Genomic DNA, 23,561 nt, shown 5'->3' on the forward strand with positions numbered 1-23,561 from the left:
GAAGGAAGGAAGGAAGGAAGAAAGGAAGGAAGGAAGGAAGGAAGGAAGGAAGGAAGGAAGGAAGGAAGGAAAGGTGGATACTAAGAATACTGAGGACACACTTCATATCTAGTCCTATGATAGGCAACAGATCATTCAGGTCTCAAAAGATGCATAACTAATAGATTTTACAGAGCTCGACCGTATTTGATTTACAAATTATGAACTGGAAAGAATTAAGACAGCAAATGTCATATTTTAAAAGTGAGTTTAGTTACCATGAATTATGCAATCTCATACATTCTTATAAAAAATAGAATAAAGGGAACATTTAATTCACTGTGTTAAAAATCCCCATGAGGGGGATATGTAAGAATGTTAGGTTAGATGGTCACTTCTGAACTTTAATACTGAGCAGAGGAAGAGTTTAAGCCAAACTAGGCAGTTTATTGTATAATGTTTAGATATAACTCATCTTTATAGTAAAAGGTATAGTATAGAAAAAGCCCTATGCGATTTGAACTTAATTTTACCAAAATCTTTTGTGATTTTTTCCTGTGATTTCTATAATCTTATAATTATTGATTAGATTGATAAGTATATTTTCCAGCATAGCTCTTATAAGAAATCAGTGAAATGTCACACTACTCTAAGACTTATCTGACTCTAAGCTTCACTGAGCAGATTAAGTATGTCTAATTAGAGTCAGACTTTATTTCTGAGACTTCAGAAAACCACTGCCAATCGCAGTGCAATGCTTCGTGGGACTACTCCATCTCTCTCCAACTGAAAGCCTTAATTTGGCAAAACTTCCAGTAGCAAAACATCAAAGAAAATGCAACTTTTCCAGGAAATTGCTAGAAGACATGCAGTCAATCAGCAGGACTTGTGGACCTATGAAGTTGGGTTTTGTCTGGAGTCCCTCCAAGGAGAAGGATCTGGGTTAGCTGGAGCCTGCCCGGTGGCTAGGATTGTAACCTACATATTTCACTCCTGCTCAAACCTTCAAAAGTTTCTAGCTGTCCTGAATCCTCAGAATGACCTTCTGATCCCAACTGAGGTTCCAGGCAACCCGTTTAGTTCTCTCTCTATTTCCCTATATTAACCTAAACGTTGGTCCAACCAGACTGCTTATCATTTTAAGTACCCCTTACACTTTCTTACCTATCGAATGTTGCTCATCTCCAATTTTTGACATGGAATGCACTCCCTCTACATCCAGCACATTTTATCGTTTCCTGAAAAATCAGGTGAAATGCCATCTCTTTGTGATGCCTTTCTTTTGGCCTGAACTCCTATTGTACTCTGTTCTTCCTGGGTCTCAACCCTCCATTAACTCCTTAAGGACGGGGACTGCATCTTATATATGACATTGGAGTAAAACAGACTGTATATGTTAATTCTAGCTTGTCTGCTTAATATCTTTGTGACTTTGGGCAAAGGAAACTCCCCGAGTCCCAACTGCCTCATCTGAAAATTGGTTACATAATAATAATTTATACTTCAAAATGTTCTTATGAAATTATGAGATAAGTAAAGCACCTATCATAATTTTGACACATAGTAGACAACCAATATATGTTAAATTCTCTCCTTAAGCCTCTTTTCTAATTGCTTCATAGCATTTACTTGGGTTTCTTAAATGAATGAGTGAATGAAATTGTGAAATTGAGTCATGTCTAAGAAGAAAGAACAGGCAATGGTATCCTAAGGATCTAGCTATGACACTCTACGGTAATTCATAAATCATATAATGACTCCTACTCATAATCTCTTTCTCACACTATAAAGAAAAATTAGAAAATAAACACTTAAACATTTTAGAAATCAATAGTGGAGGTTTTAAAACAAAAATAAGAAAAATGGCCAGGTGCAGTGGCTCCTGCCTATAATCTCAGCACTTTGGGCGGCCGAGGTGGGAGGACTGCTTGAGCCCAGGAATTCAAGATCAGCCTAAGCAGTATAGTGAGACCTCATCTCTAAAAATAAAAATTTTCAAAAATTAGCTGGGCATGATGGCGCCAGCCTGTAGTCCTAGCTACTCGGGAGGCTGAGGTGGGAAGATTGCTTGAGCACAGGAGTTTCAGGTTGCAGTGAGCTAGGAATGTACTATTGCACTCCAGCCTGGGTGAGATCCCATCTCTAAAAAAGGAGAAGGAGGGAGGGAGGGAGGGAGAGACAGAGACAGAGAGAGACAGAGAGAGAAGGAGAAAGAGAGAAATGGAAATGATATCATATTGAGAGTAATATGCATCATAGGTTAACAGAAATTTGTACATCTCTAGTAGAATATACACACTAAAAACAAAAAGAATCACAGAAAACTCTTTTCAATAGTTATACTGTTGGTGATTGTGTTGATACTGTTTTTCTGAGACCACTGGGTGTGTATTGTGGGATAAAGCAAATGAGTGATTATGTTGTTCCACTGAGAGCCAGGATTGTAGGCAGGGGAAAAGAAGATGCAGATATAACATCAGCGAAGTTAAGTGCAACTTTATAGTCCTGAACTTAAATTGGAAATATCATATAATTAGTAATATAATTTCTCTTTGGAGAAAAAAAAGTGTTTCCTAGTCCTGTCTGCTCAAAAGACCTAGAAACAATGAACAATCCAGTAGCAACTCACATACTTACTGCTCAGACTGTGGCCTCTAAATACTATGACCTAGGAAAATAAATTGGATTCTTTGAAGAGATAGCTGATTTCAGATCTAGGGCAGGACATGTACAAGATGGTCTGAAACAATTTGTCCTATCCAAAAACCAGGATGCTGTCAACAACTATGAGGGTCATGTCAAAAGGACTCAGAACCCGCTTAAAGAGGTTTCAGTTGGCCAAAGATGGGATAATTTGAGCATCAATAAAATAGCTACTACAATGGAATGAACACATCAAATATTTTTAAATCCATCAGTTAATAATGACACTAAAAATAAATCAATTGTCTTTAGGTGATACTAGTAAACAAACTGATTGGTTTAAAAATAGGTAAATAGAAAGAATGAGGCATTTATCCTACCTTCTTATACAAAAGTATCTCAGAGTAACTGAATAGCTGATAAGGGGAAAGTTTTGTTTGTGTAGATTTATTTAAATTAATAAAGAAGGAATGATATGATTAGACTATACCATTCAGAATATACTGAAATTAAATCTAGTTGGCCCTTGAACAACGTGAGTTTTAATTGTGTGGATCCACTTTTACAAATATTTTTTTCCATAAATTTTTTGGACATTTGTGACAATTTAAAAAAATTCTACAATGGACCACATAGTCTGGAAATATCAAAATAATTAAGAAAAAGGTATGTTATGAATGCATAAATATATGTGGATGCTAGTTTATTTTAGCATTTACTACCATAAAGGATACACCGATCTATTGTAAAAAGTTAAAATGTGTCAAAACATATGCACATAAACACAGATTGTACATGGCTCCCTTTGCAGATGAGAGAAATGTAAACAAATATAAAGATGCAGTATTAAATCATAACTGCAGAACATTATCTGTAGTACATACTGTACTATTGTAGTAATTTCACAGCTGCCTCCTGTTGCTATTGTGGTGAGCTCAAGCGTTGCCAGTATCTGGAAAAATGCTGCAGACGCTAATCACCTCTATGTGAGCAGTTCATCTCTCCAGTAAATTGCATATCACGGGAAAAAGTGGTATCTCATGGCTCTCACATAACTTTTCATCACATTCAGTGTAATACTGTAGACTTTGACTAACACCATAGGACTCATACAATGCACAACTAGTGATGTTGGAAGTGCTCCCAAGAAGCAGAGAAAAGTCGTGACTTTACAAGAAAAAGTTGAATTACTTGATACGTACCACAGATTGAGGTGTGCCACTGTGGTTGCCATTTCAGAAAATTCATCTTGTAAACAGATGGTATTGACAAATAGAGTACAGTACTATAAATGTATCTCTTCCTTATGCTTTTCTTAACAGTTTTCTCTTCTCTAGCTTACTTTAAGAATACAGTATATAATACATTTACAAAATATGTGTTAATTGACCATGTTATCATAAAGACTTCTGATCATTAGTAGGCTATTAGTAGTTAAGTTTTTGGGGAGTCAAAAGTTATATGCATATTTTTGTGCACAGGGCTCAGCACCCCTAAACTCCCTGTTGTTTAAGGGTCAACTTAATGTATCTAGGCTGCTAATGTCATAAAAAAGGAGATAATTAGACATTATTCCTAATGAAAACAAGCAGCAACATCTAGAAAGCATTTTAGCCCACTCCCTCTCCCCTGCCTAAAAAAAAATCAAACTTAAATCAGGGCCAGCCTCTAGATTTAACTCAATTCACAGGATATACAAGGGATAGGGGAACATGACAAATGATGCTGTGGAAATGGAGTCAGGAGAAATACTTGGCATCTGTAACATATAAGTGATAAGAAGAAAAAAGATGGAAGTAGAACCTATGGATTACAAGAAACTTGGGATATATCAGCCAACTGCATTGTTTGAACCTTATTGGAATCATGGTTTACATTACAAAACTATTTTTAAAGAAGTATGAAGACAATTGGGAGTATTTGAAAACTGGCCATATATTAGATATTATATGAAGAAATCGCTGTGAAATATTTTAGGTAGAATAATAGTATTATAGTTATATAAATAAAAATGAGTCCTTCGCTGGGCTCAGTGGCTCATGCCTATAATCCCAGCACTTTGGGAGACCGAGGCAGGCGGATCACCTGAGGTCAGGAGTTCAAGACCAGCCTGACCAACATGGTAAAACCCCATCTCTACTAAAAATACAAAAATTAGCCTAGCATGATGGCACGCACCTGTAATCCCAGGTACTCAGGAGGCTGAGGCAGGAGGATCACTTGAACCTGGGAGGTGGAGGTTGCAGTGAGCCGAGATTGTGCCACTGCACTCCAGCCTGGGTGACACAGCAACTCTCTATCTCAAAAAAACAAAACAAAACAAAATAAAACAAAAAACAAAAACAAAAACAAAACAAAACAAAAACAAAAACAAAATGAGTCCTTACCTTTTAGAAATACAAATTAAAATATTTATAAACGAAATGATGTGATTTTGGAGATCTGCTTCAAAATAAACTGGGTGTAGGAGAGTAGCTGGGGTGTAGCCGAAATAGGACTGACTGTGAGTGAAAAACTCCTTAAGCTGAGTGGTGGGTGTATGGGGGTTCATTATATTATTTTACTTTTGTATATGTTTGGAAGTTTCGGTAATAGCATATTTAAAAATCACATTTTAAAATCACTTGATATATTAAAACATATCAAAAGAAGTTCTACATTCCCTAACTATTTAAAGCAGGGAGAGAAAAACCTTACATGGCTGACAAGGAGCAAACATATTTTGAAATCCTTGTTCCTTATACTCCACTGACTTTCAAGTAATTTTAGATATTTTTCTTAGAAATTTTAATGTAGCTTTATTTAGTTTTCTATGATGAAGTCTTTATTCTTATCTTCATGATTATTAAGCTAAACAAAATCAGTTTTCAATTGTGAGCTCCAGGAGAGAAGGGGCCATATCTCATTTTTGTATCCTCCATAATTTACATGCACTATAGCTACCCATTGATCAAAGTGTAACGTAAGAAACAAATTTGAGAACTGGTAAAGTGAAACTGATGGAAAGTCCAATGAATAAGAAGGGGAACTCAGAAGAGCTCATCTTGAGACCCCAAAAGGGGAAGATAGAGAAGGAAAACTTCTAGGCTGTGTCATTAGAAGGCATGGGAAATGGTACAGAGACTTAAGTAATAGTGTTTTTTTTTTGAGACGGAGTCTCGCTCTGTTGCCCAGGCTGGAGTGCAGTGGCCGGATCTCAGCTCACTGCAAGCTCTGCCTCCCGGGTTTATGCCATTCTCCTGCCTCAGCCTCCCGAGTAGCTGGGACTACAGGCGCCTGCCACCTCGCCCGGCTAGTTTTTTGCATTTTTTATTTTGTATTTTTTAGTAGAGACGGGGTTTCACCATGTTAGCCAGGATGGTCTCGATCTCCTGACCTCGTGATCCGCCCGTCTCGGCCTCCCAAAGTGCTGGGATTACAGGCTTGAGCCACCGCGCCCGGCCTAAGTAATAGTGTTTTATGGGTCATTGTTGTACATAAAATGGAGCAATATCATTATCTGATTTTCTAAAGCAATTGTTTTGAACCCTATGCTACCTCCTCAAGCTCCTGGGTTCCCTTTAAGTGTTCTCACTTTGAGCCTTCTACTTGAGTGTGACCTGGATGCTCCAGGCACGAGCTTTAGGGATTTACATCCTAAAACACTGCTTTTATTAATCCCTCTCCTTATAAAGCGTTCTGGTAACTTCGCATCAGCTATGAGAGTTTTCACCTGATATTTATGACTCTTTTTCATCTGGCCTAGAGGTACTCACCTATTCTCATCGCCCACTGCCCTGCAAGATGAATTAGAAAAGTGGCGTCACTTTCCTTTCTGGCCCCACAGGGACACCTGCCTTGTTCATATTATTATCTCATCAGGAATGTCCTTCTCTACCCTCTTCTGTCCTTTTTTTTTTTGAGACAGAGTCTCACTCTCACTCTTGTCGCCCAGGCTGGAGTGCAGTGGCGCAATCTTGGCTCACTGCAACCTCTGCCTCCCGGGTTCAAGCAATTCTCCTGCTTCAGCCTCCCGAGTAGCTGGGATTACAGGCACCCACCACTACATCTGGCTAATTTTGTATTTTTAGTAGAGAGGGGGTTTCACCTTGTTGGTCATGCTGGTCTTGAACTCCTGACCTCAGGTGATCTGCCCACCTTGACCTCCCAAAATCCTGGGATTACAGGCGTGGGCTACCATGCCTGGCCTGTCCATTCTGACACTACATATCTTTCAATGTCCAGCTCAAGCTCCTCTCTTCCAGGTCTTTCCTGTCTTCTGACCTGTGAGCCCCTGCAGTTATTCTGCATGTGTTATTTATCTTGGTACTATACCAAAAACTTCCTTTTATTGTTCCTTTGCTTATTTTCATGTTTAAATCAATACATCTAATCAGTAAACATTTACTGGATACATTTTATGTGCCAAGTAATAATGGTTGTCATGGGTATATAAACAAGAAGAAAATAGTCTCTTCATCCTCAATCCTGTTAAGGAGATAAAGTACAAAGCATATTAACTTTAAAGTTAAAGTGTGTGCTTTAAAAAACTGTTCAAGGCACAATAGAAGAGACTTCATAAAGCAGTGCATGACTGACTGCCCAATGGTATAACAATTTGCTCTTCTCCTACTTGGTAATTATCCTAGAAGGCATGAGCCAGGTCTGCTTTGGGCAAGATACCCAGTGGTTTTTGTTTGAGCTGAAGCAGATCTACTGCAAGGGGGAAGAGCAGAAGAAGCTTATAAGCCGTTCTGATGAACAATTTCCAGGAACTCAGTATTGATGAGGATGTCATACACAGCTGTCTAACAAATAGCAGTCAGTGAATAGCAAGAGCTCTGACTCACCTGAATTAAAGAGGCAAGAGATAACCACCTACTACAATTCTCTGTATAGCCATTATCAATGTCTAATGTTTTTCTCTATTCTTAATCTATTTCTTTGTTATAGTCTGTATCCTCCCAATGTCCCACCCCTCCATCACAATGTAAACTCCACAAGAGCAGAGACCTGGTGAGTCTTTTTCATCCTCCATCCTCAGTGTCTAAACAGCACTTGGTTTAGAGTAGGCACTCAGCACATGCTTGCCGATTGAATGAAACTGCCCTGGCTATTTAAATGAGGGCTTGAGGGCTACAGCCACAAATCAGAGAGGTTCCTTTTCATGTTCCCAGTAGGGTGAAGTCTGCTTACCATGGAGCATCAATGCCTTCAAACATCACTGCACAGAGTGTTTTCACCATAAGGGAGGCACCCTTTAATTAGGGACAACAGGGGACATAGAACTGCTGGGCTGCACTATTCCACCTGGTGACTGGAGAATGCAGGAGTCCTGGATCCAGAGGCTGAACCTTCAATTTACTTTACAGTACCATTCCTACTTGTGTCCTGATGTCTCCTTTCATAGAACATTTTAGAGGAAAGGCTTTTGGAAATGTAGAAATGGAAAGTTTTAATTTAGTTCTGCTTAATGCCATATGAGGTATTGGGCAGAAATAAGCAAGATGGAAAATACGTTAAATTCTGAGTAATCTGTGTAGTTGGTACTTCAATGTGGAGTGTGAACTATTAAAGAAAATATGAAATAAAATAAAACATGATTTTTAAAACAACACAATATGCAAAGAAAGAGGACAGCTCAATGAGTGACGTTATTACCAAAGTAATCATAACTTACACTTGTGTCTTGCATTACAGTTAATAAACCTCATTGGCATTATCTTACTCTTCCTACAAACATGGATCCCACTTATTCAGCATTTGAGACATGGACATTTTGTCGAGGGCCAGGCAGTTGTAGGCACTGAGAATTCTGAGGAATTCACAACTGATCACAATTAGGAGAACAAGGTAAGTACTAAGAGGAGAGGTGAACACAGGGCATTTCAGGAGCATACCCAGGGGACATTTACTCAGACTGGAGCACATTGCAGAAGGCTTGAGAAGGAGGAGAACAAGGAGCTGCATCATGAGCGAGTGGAAATTAACTGGTGAAAAAGACAGAATAGGGCAGGTCCAGTAGCAAGGAAGTATGAGAGCAGCAGGTGTGCCTGGAATTTCAATTAGACTTGTATGACTGAGAGATGGATAGAAAGGACTGGAGGAGTCTTTAGGGTTTTCTAGGTATATGGTCATATCATCAGCAAACAGCGACAGTTTGACTTCCTCTTTACCGATTTGGATGTCCTTGATTTCTTTTTTTTTAAATTACCATTTTCATTTGTTTGTTTCCATAGGTTATTGAGGAACAGGTGGTGTTTGACTACATAAGTTATTTAGAGGCGATTTCTGAGATTTTGGGCCTTGAGTGCAATACTTGGTGAGCACTTTAGTTATACATAACACTCTGGAGAGAGCAGGGAGATGCTGGAGGATTGGAAGCAAGGAGTAGAGACGATGAGATATTGCAGCTACTTTTAATTATTTACCCAATAGACATCATCATCTTTTCCCTAAAGAATCCCAATTTTTCTCAAACGGCTTCTCAGGAAGTTGTTTTTCAGTGAATACTGGGCCCCACCCTATGCCTAGGAAGTAAAATTTGATCAGTATAAGCCAATCTAGGTAATTTCACTTTCTATCGCCACTGCATGATTTAGCCACAGACATACGTCACAATTTTGGCCAATAATATGGAGTTTAAGAAACTTGTTTTAGGGCTTCTAGAAAACATTTCCTCACTCTTCAAAAGGGATATCTGTTACAGACATTTTCTCTTCCACTACTGCACAATGTATGAGAATGTGCTGCTTAGAGCAACTGCAGTCATCCTGGGAACACAAAGGGACAGGCCTGACAAAACTCTACATGCTGAGAATGGCAACATGGAAAGATGTAAAGAACCAAGGTCCCTGATGTGGTCCAATGGCCAAATTATGCACTCTGTAACACCTGCTGCAAAGTTCTTTTTAAGCGAATTTAAAACCATTATCCCCTTACTGCCATTCTGACTGGGTCTTCTGTTTTATTTTGCAGCCAAAAGCATCCAGGTTGATATACTGATTTTCACTTTAGAAAGTTCACTCTGGAAGCAGTGAGCCAATTAGGTGAAAGAGGATTAAAAATACAGGTTGGGACATTACTAAGAGGCTGCTGTAGGAATCAGTGAGTTTTGGTGAGACAAGGTCTGTGGGGGTGGAGAGGAGGGAATGGGTTTAAGAAATAGGAGGGATTTGGAGTAAACAGGACTTGTAAATGTTTGGCTTTATGTCCTGGGTGCTTTTGAGGTTTCTGGATTATGGTGCCTGCTAATGAGATAGGGGACAGAGGAGGAGGAGAACACAAGTGGAGGCTTGGTAGAAATAATGACTCATAGGTTACCAGACCTATTTTGCAGATGAAATAACCAAGCATCATTACTAGTCTGTGTTGTCTGTGAGGGTATGTATGAATCTTATCTGTTTTTTTTTTTACTACTGACTCTCCAGTACCATACAATAGTTGATTAATAAGGATGCTTAATAACAAATAAATGAGGCTTAGAAAAATTACATCGTTTGCCGATATAGTTAGAAGTTTTGAAGCCAGAATACATACTCAAGTCCTCTAACTCCTTCCAATATACCATCTACCACAAGCCACCACACTAAAAATAACAACAACAAAAAGCTGAATTTCAGGTTCTGAAGCAGAGGAGTAAACTCTTCCTGGAAGATATAGAGTAAGAGTGGGCTCATTCTCTCAGGTCACAGTAAGAGGGTATTTAATTTTTTTCATTAATGTATATTTTGTGAAAGAGTTTCTAAAGAAGAAATATATTCAAGAAGGATGCACTTAGGGACATCTAAGAACCATGGATTATACCTCATTGGTGACATACTCAGAATGAAATAGACTCCTTTCATCCTAACCTGGAGCTCAGAATTGGAGAATCAGGCAAAAACTTAAGATTTAAAGCCTCTCTATTATCTAGAGTGAATAGAGACTAGCTAAAATCCCTCTTAGGTCACTTTAAGTCATTTCTTGTATTGTCTTTCAAATTGTCAGGGAATAGCAATTCACCGTTTTATGTGTGTGAATCACTAACGTATTGAAAGATATATCTTCTCTTAGTCTTTGCTCCTTTAAGAGAAATAATCCTTATTGCTCTAGGCTTCCCAATTTATATCATTCTCCCAATATTTTTTATACTTTTTTGGCTCTTTCCTTAGTATTCTTTATTTTCTTCACATTCTTAAACTGAAGTATCTAAAAGCTTGTCTAGACAATAATTATTTCAATGTTTTTGTTTCTGCTAAGTCAGAGTTATAAGAATTTAAATGTTTCCCAAAATTAAACCGACAGCTATGGAATAGGCAAAGAATTAGAAATTATTGACCTTAACCTCAAAGGACTGATCACTGCGTATAGGCAGCAGGATGCACATAAACCCCTAATGTTCCAAGAATAATATCACAGTTTGTAATTCACACTCCAGGTTGTGGGACAGAGTCTTGAAGCGCATTAGAAATTTGGAAAAGCAATAGAGCACTACGGACTCACGAGGGATTCACGAACACTAATGAATACAGAATGAGCCTTAAAGAGGACTGAGGATTTGGAGGGAAAGAATAGGAATATGGAAGGAGATGGACATGGGAGAAGGCTGGAATCTGAAGATCTAGAACAAAGGTTTATGCAGAAAGTACATCCAAGATGCTTTTTAAAGAAAATCTTTTTCCCCCCAAAGCCTTATATTTATGTTGACAGTTATTCTGTCCATTATAGATATCATCTAGATGGGTAAAAGATATCATGTTTTGTCTCCCAAAGATGACCATATTATAAATTGATCCTTTTGTCTTCTATAATTAATGAAAACAATGTTGAATTTTAATTCTATCTGTGTGATACATATTTAATTCTATCAGTATTTTGGTAAATAGTATACATGGGACATTGGGGCCTAGTCATCATACAGTCACCTCAAATTATAGAAATTTAATAGGCCTAGAACATGGTAGGGACTCAATAAATGTTTATTGAATCAAGGAAAGAAAAAAGGACTGGAGTTTAGAAATATTATTTATCATTAATTTTTTAGAAGTTAGGTGAGCAGTTATTTAAATGATAACTTAATTAGTATTTAGAATCCTACCCTTAGCTTTAAGTTATAATTTATCAGGCCTTCACAAATATAGGGTACACAACTGATATATTTTTACTTTCTTTTTTCTTTTTCAGACAAATTCATCTTCATCTTTTAGAAAAAAGATGAAGAACCCAAGTATGGTTCTTCATCCTTTTCTTTCTTTTTTTTTCTTTTTAGAATCAGAGTGTTTTTTTTTTTTTTTTTTTCACAGATAGGGGTCTCCCTGTGTTGCCCAGGCTGGTCTTAAACTCCTAGCCTCAAGCAATTCTCCCACCTTGCAGCCTCTCAAAGTGCTAGGATTACAGGGGTAAGCCACTGCGCACAGTGAAGTTCCTGAAATTTAAATAGGTAACAGGAGTTATAAGTAGTACCATTGTTTCTTCCAGGAATAGCCCAAATTTGAAATATCAAAGGATAACTCAAAAGTAATAAAAGGAAGACAGCAGTAATTTAGTTCTCTCTTATAATGGTCTAAAGGAAATAAAACAGAATTCCAGGGAACATTTATAGTCATCTAAATGAGCTACTGACTTTATGCAAACCTTTCTGATCTTTCAGAGGTAAAGAAGGGAGTAGAACAAAGAATGTGAGAAGATATAAGTAGTTATTTACAATAACAAACTCCTTTCTCTCGGGGTAAATCACTGTGGAGCAGGAATGGACTGAAATCCTTTGCATAAGCAAGAGCTGAGTAAGATAAACATTTTAGACACTGCCAGAGATTTGGAGACTTCTCAGCATTCCAGACTCCTCAGTGTTGTTGCATATTGTGAGAAAAGGGCCACCAGCCTTGAAACCAAAATGGCCTGTTCTCAGGGTGACTCCTGCCCTAAGGGCGGTATAGTCTTGGGCGAGTCACTTAACCCTTATGAGTCTTTCTTCATCTGCAAAATAGGGATAATGATAATTGTATCTCCTTCATAGGATGGTTGTATGGATAAAACAGTATCTGCAAAAAGCCTGAGTACTTCCTACATATTAGTAGTTCAATACATTTTAACTCTTATTAATTCTTTTTTGTTTGTTTGTTTTGAGATGGAGTTTCACTCTTGCTGCCCAGGCTGGAGTGCATTGGCATGATCTCGGCTCACTGCAACCTCCGCCTCCTGGGTTCAAGCGATTCTCCTGCCTCAGCCTCCCAGTTAGCTGGGATTACAGGCTTGCACCACCACACCCGGCTAATTTTGTATTTTTTTAGTAGAGACGGGGGTTTCACCATGTTGGTCAGGCTGGTCTCGAACCCCTGACCTCAAGTGATTTACACACCTCGGCCTCCCAAAGTGCTATTACAGGCATGAGCCACCACACCCGGCCTCTTATTCTTATGCAACTCTAATGGGCTCAGTCTCCCCACTCCATTCTGTTAGATAGAAATCAAATCTGACCTCACCTTACCATGGCAGAAACAGAAAACGCTTTCTTATTTTAGGTGAAAAGAATCAAATTAACCTGATCACTCCAAACAGAACCATTCTTATGCAACATGTACATGTGAAGGAATTAAGCTAGAGCCAAGTCTCAGTGATCAAATACAACAAAATAAGAAATACCTGGGATGGGGAGGGACAAGTTTTTGTTCCCAATTCTGTCTTAGGTTTTAGCTCCTCACCTCACCTTTTGGCACCCCCAGTCTGCACTCTCATTCACCCACAGTCTACCAGTCTTTTCCTCACAGCTACCACACAGCAGCTTATTCAGGGTTTCTCAGTTTTTAAGAAGTTCCTGTTGACATATTTCAGAATCAGGAAAAATCTAGAATTTCATACAAATGATTCTATATAACTTAAAGGGCAGACTCTCTCCCCTACACTTAGATCATGTTTATCAATGACACATATGTAGATAGTATTAGATCTGTCCGGAGAAGTACAGCATTGTAAATGGAAATGTTGCTTTAAGAAATTTCAAAATACGTTAACATATACACAGAACAAAGAACAAAGGGAAAGACTTTTGGTCTTTGTATTAGAATAAAGAAAAGCTCCTTTTATTTTTAGTTATGAAAGATTATTACAAACCTTAAAACTTAAAATATGCCTTAAAAGTCTGCAGTATTGCAAGAATAAGCTTTTTAAAAATCTTAAATCTATGTAGTATGTAACTATTGGTAAAATCTACTTTGCAGCCTGGAAAAAAAAAATCTGGAGTGGAGTAGGTCCAGAGACACTGTTTTAGTACCTCTGAAATGTTTGTAGCCACAGAAATAGTTCTGAATATAGCAATGTTAAAACTGTTCAAAGGTTGGACTTCCTATTTTACAGAACTATTTGCAGATGGATCCTTTAACTTTTTTGGATTATGGATATAATGGTGTTGAGGGAGAAACCTTGAGTCACAAACACTTAAAATCAATAACCTTTTTCAATGGCCAGGCTTAGGTAACTTCATGAAGTAGTATAAATTTGTCTTCTTTAAGACTGTTCTAGAGGCCAGGCGCGGTGGCTTATGCCTGTAATCCCAGCACTTTGGGAGGCCAAGGCTGGCAGATCACTTGAACCCAGGAGTTGGGAGACCAGCCTGGGCACCATGGAGAAACTCTGTCTCTATAAAAAATACAAAAGTTAGCCAGGTATGGTGGTGCACACTCATAGTCCCAGCTACTTGGGAGGCTGAGACAGGAAGATTGCTTGAGGCCTGGAGGCGGAAGTTGCAGCGAGCTGTGATCGTGTCACTGCACCCCAGGCCAGGCAACAGAGTGAGACCTTATCTCAAAAAAAAAAAAAAAAAAAAAAGACAGTTCCAGCTTGTATTCCTGTAAGTAACCTCCTCATGTCCACTCCTATTTCATAATTTTATCCCTGACTCCAGGGACTTAGGACTTCTCTTCGGGATATTCACATGATAAATCACTGACCAGGATAAATTAGCTTATGCTCAACCTCTTGCACAGGAGTCTTTGCATTAAGATAAAATATGATTAAAAGGAAGTACCCCACCCTCAAGGAATCCATCTCTAATGGTAAAATTTCAGATACCACAGTGTTTTAATAGGGAATTATTTGGATCAGGGAAGTTTTTCTAGCACAGGACTAGAACTAGAAGGATATTAGTAGTAATATTTGCCTTCTACTCTATTTCTCAAATTTTGGTTATGAGATCATTTGTGCTATAATCACCAAAGATACCTCCTTAAAAAACAAAACAAAACAATGGATGTTTAGGCCCAATTCCAGAATGACTAAATCGGAATCTCTGGGAGTGAGGAGCTTATAATTTAGAAAGAGTAGAGGGATACAGATGGGTAAACAAATACAAGGTGAGGACTATCATCCCAGTTTTGGAAATCATTGGATTATACCTTGAACAAAAGCTTAAGTTTTCCATGCACAACCTGGCCTACCAGTATTCCTTGTGCTCTATTAAAGTAGAAATTTTATTTTAAATTGTTGGTAACATATAAGGAACATAACTTCATCTTTTGGTCTTACCAGGCACTCCAGCTTGGATCCAAAAGTTGATGTCTGTCCCTTCTCCATGGCTCAGGACCTGAGTGATATTGAGGGGCTGCAGCAGGCTCATAACCTCCTCCATGATGGCCCTGGCCTTTTCACTGCCAGTGAATTGCAGCCCAGTGGGTAAGAAGGTTCCCGTGTCAGACTCCATCACTAGGCTGTAGTTGGAAATATTTACCTAAACACAAGAGAAAGTTGTTTGGTTTTTATCTGTTGCTTCTGTGTTTTCTCCTTGGGAACTATCAAACAACAATTACCAAATACTTTACCACCTCACGGCTGTGCCAAAACACATGTTGCTGTGCCTGACTTAGGGTCTGGTCTGCATATTATCTAACCATTCTGAGATGCACAATTACTCAGCCTAGGATTTGCCAAACTGAAGAGTTGGCTTGAAAGGATTAAAAAATATAATGAAGGGAAATATAAAGCCCCATATCAAAGATGTTCAGTTATTTCTACTAGCAATAATATTCTTTCGACTAATTTTCTTCAGTGTTCACTGTGTTCCGGTATACAATTCCTCCTATGTGGCAGGGATCTCCAGATAGTATTAGCCATGCTCAGAAAAAAGAAGGTATGCTCTGTGAACTTATTTCTTTGCACCTCTTCCCTCTAAATAGATATTCTATCTTATCTTAATTGTGAGTTCTGCCGAAGCTTAAAGACATCAAGCTGACAGGTTTGTCTTGGGGTTCTGATTTTGTTGTTGTTCCATCTGTTGAATCCTCAGGGAGGGAGGTAATAGAACAAGGCATGAAACACTGCTCTCCCTGGTGTAAAACCACAGCACTCTAATTCCAGGCAACTCTGCCAGGCCACTAGTTCATAAACTCTTTCCAAATAAAGTCTGGTAAGAAAGCACACAGTTATTTCATGTAGCCAATATTGTCACAGCACGAACTTAGAATATAATAGGCTCTTGACAGGTTGCACAGTTAAATTGCTACCCAGCCCTAAAACTTGCAACTTTAAGATCCTTCAAACTGGCCAGCTCATCTATTTCCCAGGAGCCATCCACATCTTTAAGACCTACCAACTGCCACCTTGGTTGACTTATTCCCAAGCTATCCTTGGATAAACACTGCTACTCATTCCTCATTACTCACCTAGTAAAAAATCAATAACAACATTTGTACATTGCATCCGGAGAGCTTTCACATTTCCAATCTCCTTTGGTGTTCTTTGGCCACTCATAAAATAGACAAAGCAGTATTACTAATGTTGCTGTTTTATAGGAAAGGATCTGACAATCAGAGAGGTCAAGTGATTTGCTCAATGTCATACAGCTGGCAAATGGTAGCGCTGGCTCTGAAACTCCCTGCTTTCCAAGACTCCACACTACATCACTAGCATGGCACTGAAGGGTAAGCAATACTTGTTCTGCATTTAGAATGATTTTCCACTTACATAACAATTTGGGGATTGCATAGCATTTTTTTCTAAAACAGATTCCATTTTACAATGATTGCCTAACCTTTTGCTCTTGAAGTGTATTGTAGTTACAAGGGCAAGAGCAGTGACAGGTTCTAAACAAAGATGTTGCCGGCATTTACTGAATGCAGGGCCCTGAGACACCAACACTTTTTGTTATTGTTAATGATGAGAAGGTTAACGATGCAGAAGTCTGTTCATATTTCTGTATATGAACAAGTCTAAGGGACTTGTCTTCATGGTGATTTTCAGTGAAAGACCCAAAGCATTTATAATAAAAAGTGCCACCTCAGCTGAAAGCTGAGGTTACTGCATTATGGTAGCATCATTAGAGTTAATGATATGCAAAATATTTGCATTAATGTCTTACATTCAGGGCTCGTTTAACTAGTACATTGATGTAAGTCAGCAGATTGACATGTAATTTGGCAGTCCTAAACCTCTTCCCTTGTATGCCATGCATACCCACAACCCTAAACTGTTTCCCTCTCCTGCAAAAAGGAGAAAAGAAAGTTCATAATATATCTTGCAAATGAAAACAGAATTGAGCAATCTTGTTTGTGAGGGTTTCCGTATTGCAGGCAGATCCCATTCTTCCAACAAGAAAATCAGGCAAAGTGCTTCTAATCATGTACTATGTAGGTTAAAATTGGAGCTACATAATAGGAAGAATCAATATCATTAAAATGGCCATACTGCCCAAAACAATTTACAGATTCAATGCTGTTCCTATCATACTACCTATGACATTCTTCACGGAACTAGAAAAAACTATTTTAAATTCATATGGAACCCCAAAATAGCCCAAATAGCCAAGGCAATCATAAGCAAAAGGAACAAAGCTGGAGGCATCACATTACCCAACTTCAAATTATACTGCAGAATTACGGTAACCAGAACAGCATGGTACTGGTACAAAAAATAGACACAAAGACCAATGGAACAGAGTAGAGAGCCCAGAAATAAGGCTGAACACCCGCAAGTATTTGATCTTTGACAAAGCTGACAATAAAAGCAATGGGGAAACGGTTCCCCATTTAATAAAGGATGCTGGGATAACTGACTAGCCATATGCAGAAGTTGAAACTGGACCCCTTCTCTACACCATATACAAAAATCAACTACAGATTGATTAAGGACTTAAATGTGAAGCCCAAAACTATACAAACCCAGAAGATAACCTAGGCATACCATTCTGGACATAGGAACTAGCAAAGATTTCATGACAAAGATGCCAAAAGCAATCGCAACAAAAGCAAAAATTGACAGATGGAAACTAATTGAGTTTCTGTACTACAAAGAAAACTATCAACAGAGTAAACAGATAACCTACAGAATGGGAGAAAGTTTTGCAAACTATGCATCTGACAAAGGTCTAATATCCAGCATCTGTAAGGAACTTAACAATTTACAACAGAAAAACAACCCCATTAAAAAGTGACATGAACAGAGGCTTCTCAGAAGAAGACATACATGTGGCCAATAAGCATACGAAAAAAAGCTCAATATCACTGACCATTAGAGAAATGCAAATCAAAACCACAATGAGATACCATATCACACCAGTTGGAATGGCTATTATTAAAAACTAAAAAAATACATGCTGGTGAGGCTGAGGAGAAAAGGGAACACTTATACAATGTTGATGGGAGTGTAAATTAGTTCAACCATGTGGAAAGCAGTGTGGTGACTCCTCAAAGACCTAGAGACAGAATTACCATTCAACCCAGCAACCCCATTACTGTGTGTATACCAGTAAAGGGGGAATAGAAATCATTCTGTATGATAAAGACACATGAATGTGTATGTTCACTAAAGCACTATTCACAATAGCAAAGACATGGAGTCAACCTAAATGCCCATCCGTGATAGACTGGATAAAGGAAATGTGGTATATATACACCATGGAATACTATGCAACCACAAAAATAATGAGATCATGTCCTTTGCTGGGACGTGGATGGAGATGGAGGCCATTATCCTTGCAAACTAATGCAGAAATGGAAAACCAAACACCGCATGTTCTCACTTATAAGTGGGAGTTAAATGGTGAGAACACATGGACAGATAGAGGGGAACAACACACACTGGGACCTACCAGAGGGTGGACAGTGGAAGGAGGGAGAGGATCAGGAAAAATAATGGGTACTAGGCTTAATACCTGGGAGAGAAAATAATCTGTAAAACAAACTCTCATGACGCAAGTTTCCCTGTGTAACAAACCTGCACAGGTACCCCTGAACTTAAAATAAAAGTTTGTAAAAAGTGGAGCTAGTTAGCAGTTTGGCTGTTAGACCCAACATTAATGAGCAGCCTGGTGAGTTGGACACCACCCTGGGCTCAGTCTATTGTATTCCTGACTCAGCAACTGATACATTGGGCTTCCAAGGCGGGTGAATGGCCTCTCCCTCTGTCCCCAAGTCATGTTACCTTGGTCCTTGGCTTCTGCATCTGTAGGTTGCAACAAAAGCTTGAATAATGAGCCTGTCCATATGAAGCTTCAAGCACCTTTAAAGAAAGGCCTTTAAACCAAAGCAAAAGTGGCTGCATGAATGGAAAACTAGGGCTTCTAATAATGTGTTCATTAAGTGCTTCCTGGTCCTCTTTAACTACAAATGTACAGATGTCCTAGGGACAGGGGGCTTCGCAGTTTGTGAATGCCATTGTGCAGTGTCACAGAATGTTGACAGGAACATAGAGAATAGTGTAAATAAAGAAGGTTTCAAAGGTGCCCTTAGCTATATATGTGGCAGCCATTTTAGGGGAGAGATCAAAAGTGTGAGCTTCTGAATGATCCAGACTAAGTTTGACCCTCACATCAACCTATTTTTAGCTGTAATGGGGATGATAATGGAACCCAGCTCATGGAATTGTCAAAACAGTACATTGTAAAGGCTAGGGCATAACTAGCGCTTGGTAAACAGTAGCATTACTATTGTTACTGTTCTTGGCACTGAGCATCAACACTTCTCAGATTTTTCAAGGATGGTCCCAATATAAGCCCTTTTGTTAGCTGATTACAACGATGGTAGACAGCATTTCTGTGATGTTTCCGACGAGCCAGACACTATGTGTAACGTCTTACAGCTCATCCCATGAGTGTGCACGATCATTCCATCAGTGCTCTTACATTTCTCATCTCACAGATGAAGGAACAGGTTTAGTCAGGTTGACTAACTTTCCCACGGTTACCTCGCTAGTTAAGTGGTGCAGCCAGAATTCCAGCCCAGAGGAATTCGTTCCACCTCCTAAGCAGTGCTCACAACCTCTCCACTGCTGGGTCTCCTGAAAGACACTTCTGTCAGGCCACAAGTCCTCATTTTAAATTCAGAAATACAAAGACTTAGTTAAATGCATAGATGAAAAACTTTTTTTCATGATTGTAACACAAGGTATACTTGGACAAGTTATTCCTGCTAACAAAGTAATTTGTTTAAGCCAAGAAAGAAATGAAAACAGAAACAAAAATCTCCTGCTCCACAATTTGCTTCCAACTAGAAATAAAAAGAGTAAAATAATAAAACATCTTTTCAAGCCAAATAAGACAGGATGTGTAGATATCAGCAAACCAGAATTCTGGCATAGGTATAGAAATGTTTGATTTCTATTCGTGTAGAACTTTTTTAGTTGCTGCTTACATGACGGCAGCGTTCTATTGTTTTCTATTTATATATAAACATCTCCATATGTTTTCAATAAAGAACTAAGAAAACAAACCACCCACCATCCATGACGCTGCTTTTTCTCTACGTTTACGGAGTCATTATCTAATTGTTAGCACATGGTGAAGGAGTTGGGAAAATGTCTCTGCACAAAGAAACTGGAATGAATAGCTGTGTCACTGGGCTGTTAGAACTGCTGCTTCTCAGGAAATATGTTGTCACAAACATCTTTATTCCTTAGTGTGCTATGTGTGGGGACATACTCAATGTAGATTTGAAAAGCTGATTAGAGCTAGTGACAGGGAGCAGAGTAATGCTCATTTCACCAACCCATTTTAGCACACGTAACAAGATATTCATCCTCTTGTTTATAGGGTGTAGGAAGAAACCAACTTCTAGAGGCTGAATGCTTTATTGCTGAGATAACCAGCACTGATTGAGACAAGCTGAGGCACACAGATGAGGAGGCTGAGCAGCTCAGTGATAAACTCAGATATTATCTGTAAACCCCCTACTTTGTTCTCTAAATAAAGAGAAGCAGCTCTTTATTAGGAACCATGAAAACTGTCATTCATTACCATGTAATTACATAATGTAATGTAGAGGAATACTCCAAGGTAACCTCTTAAGGTCAGATCATAGGATTAGTTAATATCTGCTCAGGGTTGATGATTCATAATTTTGTCTTGTGCTATAATCACATGTTATAATACTTCTGTTCCTTTTTTTAAGGGTCAGGCTACTCTGCCAAAGAACAATTTGGTAACCATTAGCATTCTTTGGGTGCAACGCAAGATTCAAAAGAAGAGAAGTGTTTAAAATATATATTGCATGTTTTAAAATACTTACTTCCTAATATAAACACAAGGATGATGTTTGTGTTTTTTGCTTTTATAAAATTCTAGGCTACTTTTCAGAAATATAGACCCAAGTTCAATAATATCTCCTCTCTCTCCAAATTTGGCTTCTTCTTTGTTTAAAAGTTTTTTATTTTCTCATAACCTAGAAAAAATAACCTATGAGACCACCATGAAAAAATAAACAAAATAAATATATTTTCTCATGTTTCTCAACATGTCTTTGATTTTAACTTAAAGTGACATTGAAGTCTCAAGATCAAGTGAAAAGAAAAGAGACTCCTATTTGAATTAATCATTTAGTCTCCTCTTAAAATCTTACAATGCGTGTGCTGAGTTGCTGCAATCCTGTTTTGCAGTTCTGCCAGTGATCCTGAATTCCTAGTTTCGGTGGATGAAGGTGATTTCTTTACAGAGCTTCAGCTCAAACAACTAACATGATTGGATGATAGGTAAAGAAGGTTCTCCTGCTGTGCAAAGTAAAAAGATAGCCTTTACTTTCTGGTCAGATCTACCCTGAAGTTCAGACTTTTCCTTTTGACCATTACTTTCAGTCTCCAGCACTCAGTTTTGAACAGCTTTGGGCACTCAAGGGAGAGCCAGGAAAGGGATGATAACATAAATTATTTTATTTGATGGCTCGACTGGATACAGCTTGGGGAAATGGGCAGTCTTGGCTAAGTTACATTAGTACCAAAATTGCAGACAGAGTGGGAAACCTAACAGGTGCAGGAGCCTCTGAGGATCTAACCATCTTCTCACTCCACTTGTATTGTGGTTTAGCCACCATCGTACCTGGAGACAGGAACAGAATGAGTAGCTACTGGAGATCCCTTTCCAGACCTATCATTCTGTGTGTATACACAGAGGTATTCTGTTCTGAGACACACCTCTGTTTTCAGGCAGTCCAATGTTTACAATGTCATTTGAAGCACTCTAGATCTTAGTGAATTCACCTCTTGTGCTTGTTAAGGTCCCTGGATAACCCTTAAACTTACCAAAAACACACGATCCCTGCATAAATGACACTATGGTAATAACAGTGAGCCAGAAGGCTAAAAATGTGGCATAAACATTAGCTAAAAAGAGTAATTTTATTTGTATTATATAGCAAATCTGACTGCATTTGATGTGCTTTTTTTAAAAAATGCAATATCTAGGATATTCGGTAGATAGACTTAAAAAAAGGCTTACATAGCAAATTAATATCTATCTCAGCTTCTAATTTTATTCTTTCATGTTGAAGCAATATAATAATAATAGAAGTAGTGGGACTCAAGAGCTCACAATTAAATTTCGATTCATTTAATGCTATATATTGGTCAAGTGTTTCCTGCTACTGGTTTCATATTCATTTCAGTATGCTGTTGTAGAAGAGAAAGTGCCAACGCAGCTGGTTTTGTAGGACTTCCCTGCCTTTTTCATTCTCTATCCCTCTCAGTCCCCTCTTCTAACAGGTTATCTGTCAGTCTTTCCTGTTATACCGACTACACTACAATTCTTCTCCAGGTTCAAAAGGCAACAACTAAATTGCCTGCATGAAGAACCTTTCCTTCATTTGACCATTTTCCTTTAACACTGTGACATGCTAAGTAAGCTAACACATAAAGATGTGTTTCTTGTTTTTGATGACATTGTTGTACCAGCCAAGATAGTGCTTTCTGATTGACCTCTAATGCCCTTCTCTTGGCTGGGAAGACTACAGCAGCTTCTTCAAGTCCCTTTGTAAGGTTATAACTGACAGCTAAGTTCATCTACCTATAAGTAGACAGGCTCTTTTAAAAAATATAGTACTCATCATTTTCTTGTCCTGCAAAAATAGACTACACTATACTCTAGAACCCAAATATTTACTCAATCCTAGGGTGTATTAGGGTGTATCACATTAAAACCCAATTTGTGAGTTTTTCTTTCTCTATAGCCTACAGACAAGTACTTTCAGCATTTCTGGATTTTGACAATATCCCCATATGCCTTATTTGATCAAGTACTCTTTACCAATATTAGTAAAGATGATAAACACAGTTTTAGAAATAATTATGTTTTCTTAGGCGGGCCTTTCCTCCTTTTTCAAAAGAAAATTAGCAGGTTTGAAACCTTATGAAAAACAAAAGTATCAAAATATGAACCTCAGGGCTCTTGGTCTGCTCAAATGACTTCATGCCCTACTTCTGCCCAAGCCTTCTGTGACTACCATCCATACCCCTCTCTAATTTGTTGGCCTATTGCACTTCATTCAATTTTTCTTAATATCTGCCTTGCTCCTACAAAAATTTAAGGCTTTCTAAAAAAAAAATCCTAATGCTGTACTAAAAGAGTAGGCAAATGCTCTAGAACTAAGAAAATGCCATGAACACAGGAATCACATGTGTGTGGATCTCTGCCATATCTCTAGATTAAGTAACAGAACTAAGCACATAGTAGATGCACAATAAATGTTTAAGGCAAAGGAAAAGTCAAAATTTGGAACATTTACACAGTG

General features: G+C 38.4%; 1 protein-coding gene across 1 annotated transcript in view; it reads right to left on the reverse strand.

Annotated features, from left to right (window-relative positions):
• LOC105519407 (carboxypeptidase Q-like) overlaps positions 1-23,561 on the reverse strand; it is a gene marked incomplete at its 5' end in the record, with an annotated part of 128,686 nt that overhangs the window by 75,173 nt on the left and 29,952 nt on the right. The window contains one exon of the mRNA XM_011952747.1: positions 15,103-15,304. Coding sequence (XP_011808137.1) covers positions 15,103-15,304 — 202 coding nt within the window. The remainder of the gene's footprint in view (positions 1-15,102; positions 15,305-23,561) is intronic.

Source organism: Colobus angolensis, unplaced genomic scaffold (assembly GCF_000951035.1).
Source record: "Colobus angolensis palliatus isolate OR3802 unplaced genomic scaffold, Cang.pa_1.0 Scaffold349, whole genome shotgun sequence".
NCBI lineage: Eukaryota > Metazoa > Chordata > Mammalia > Primates > Cercopithecidae > Colobus > Colobus angolensis.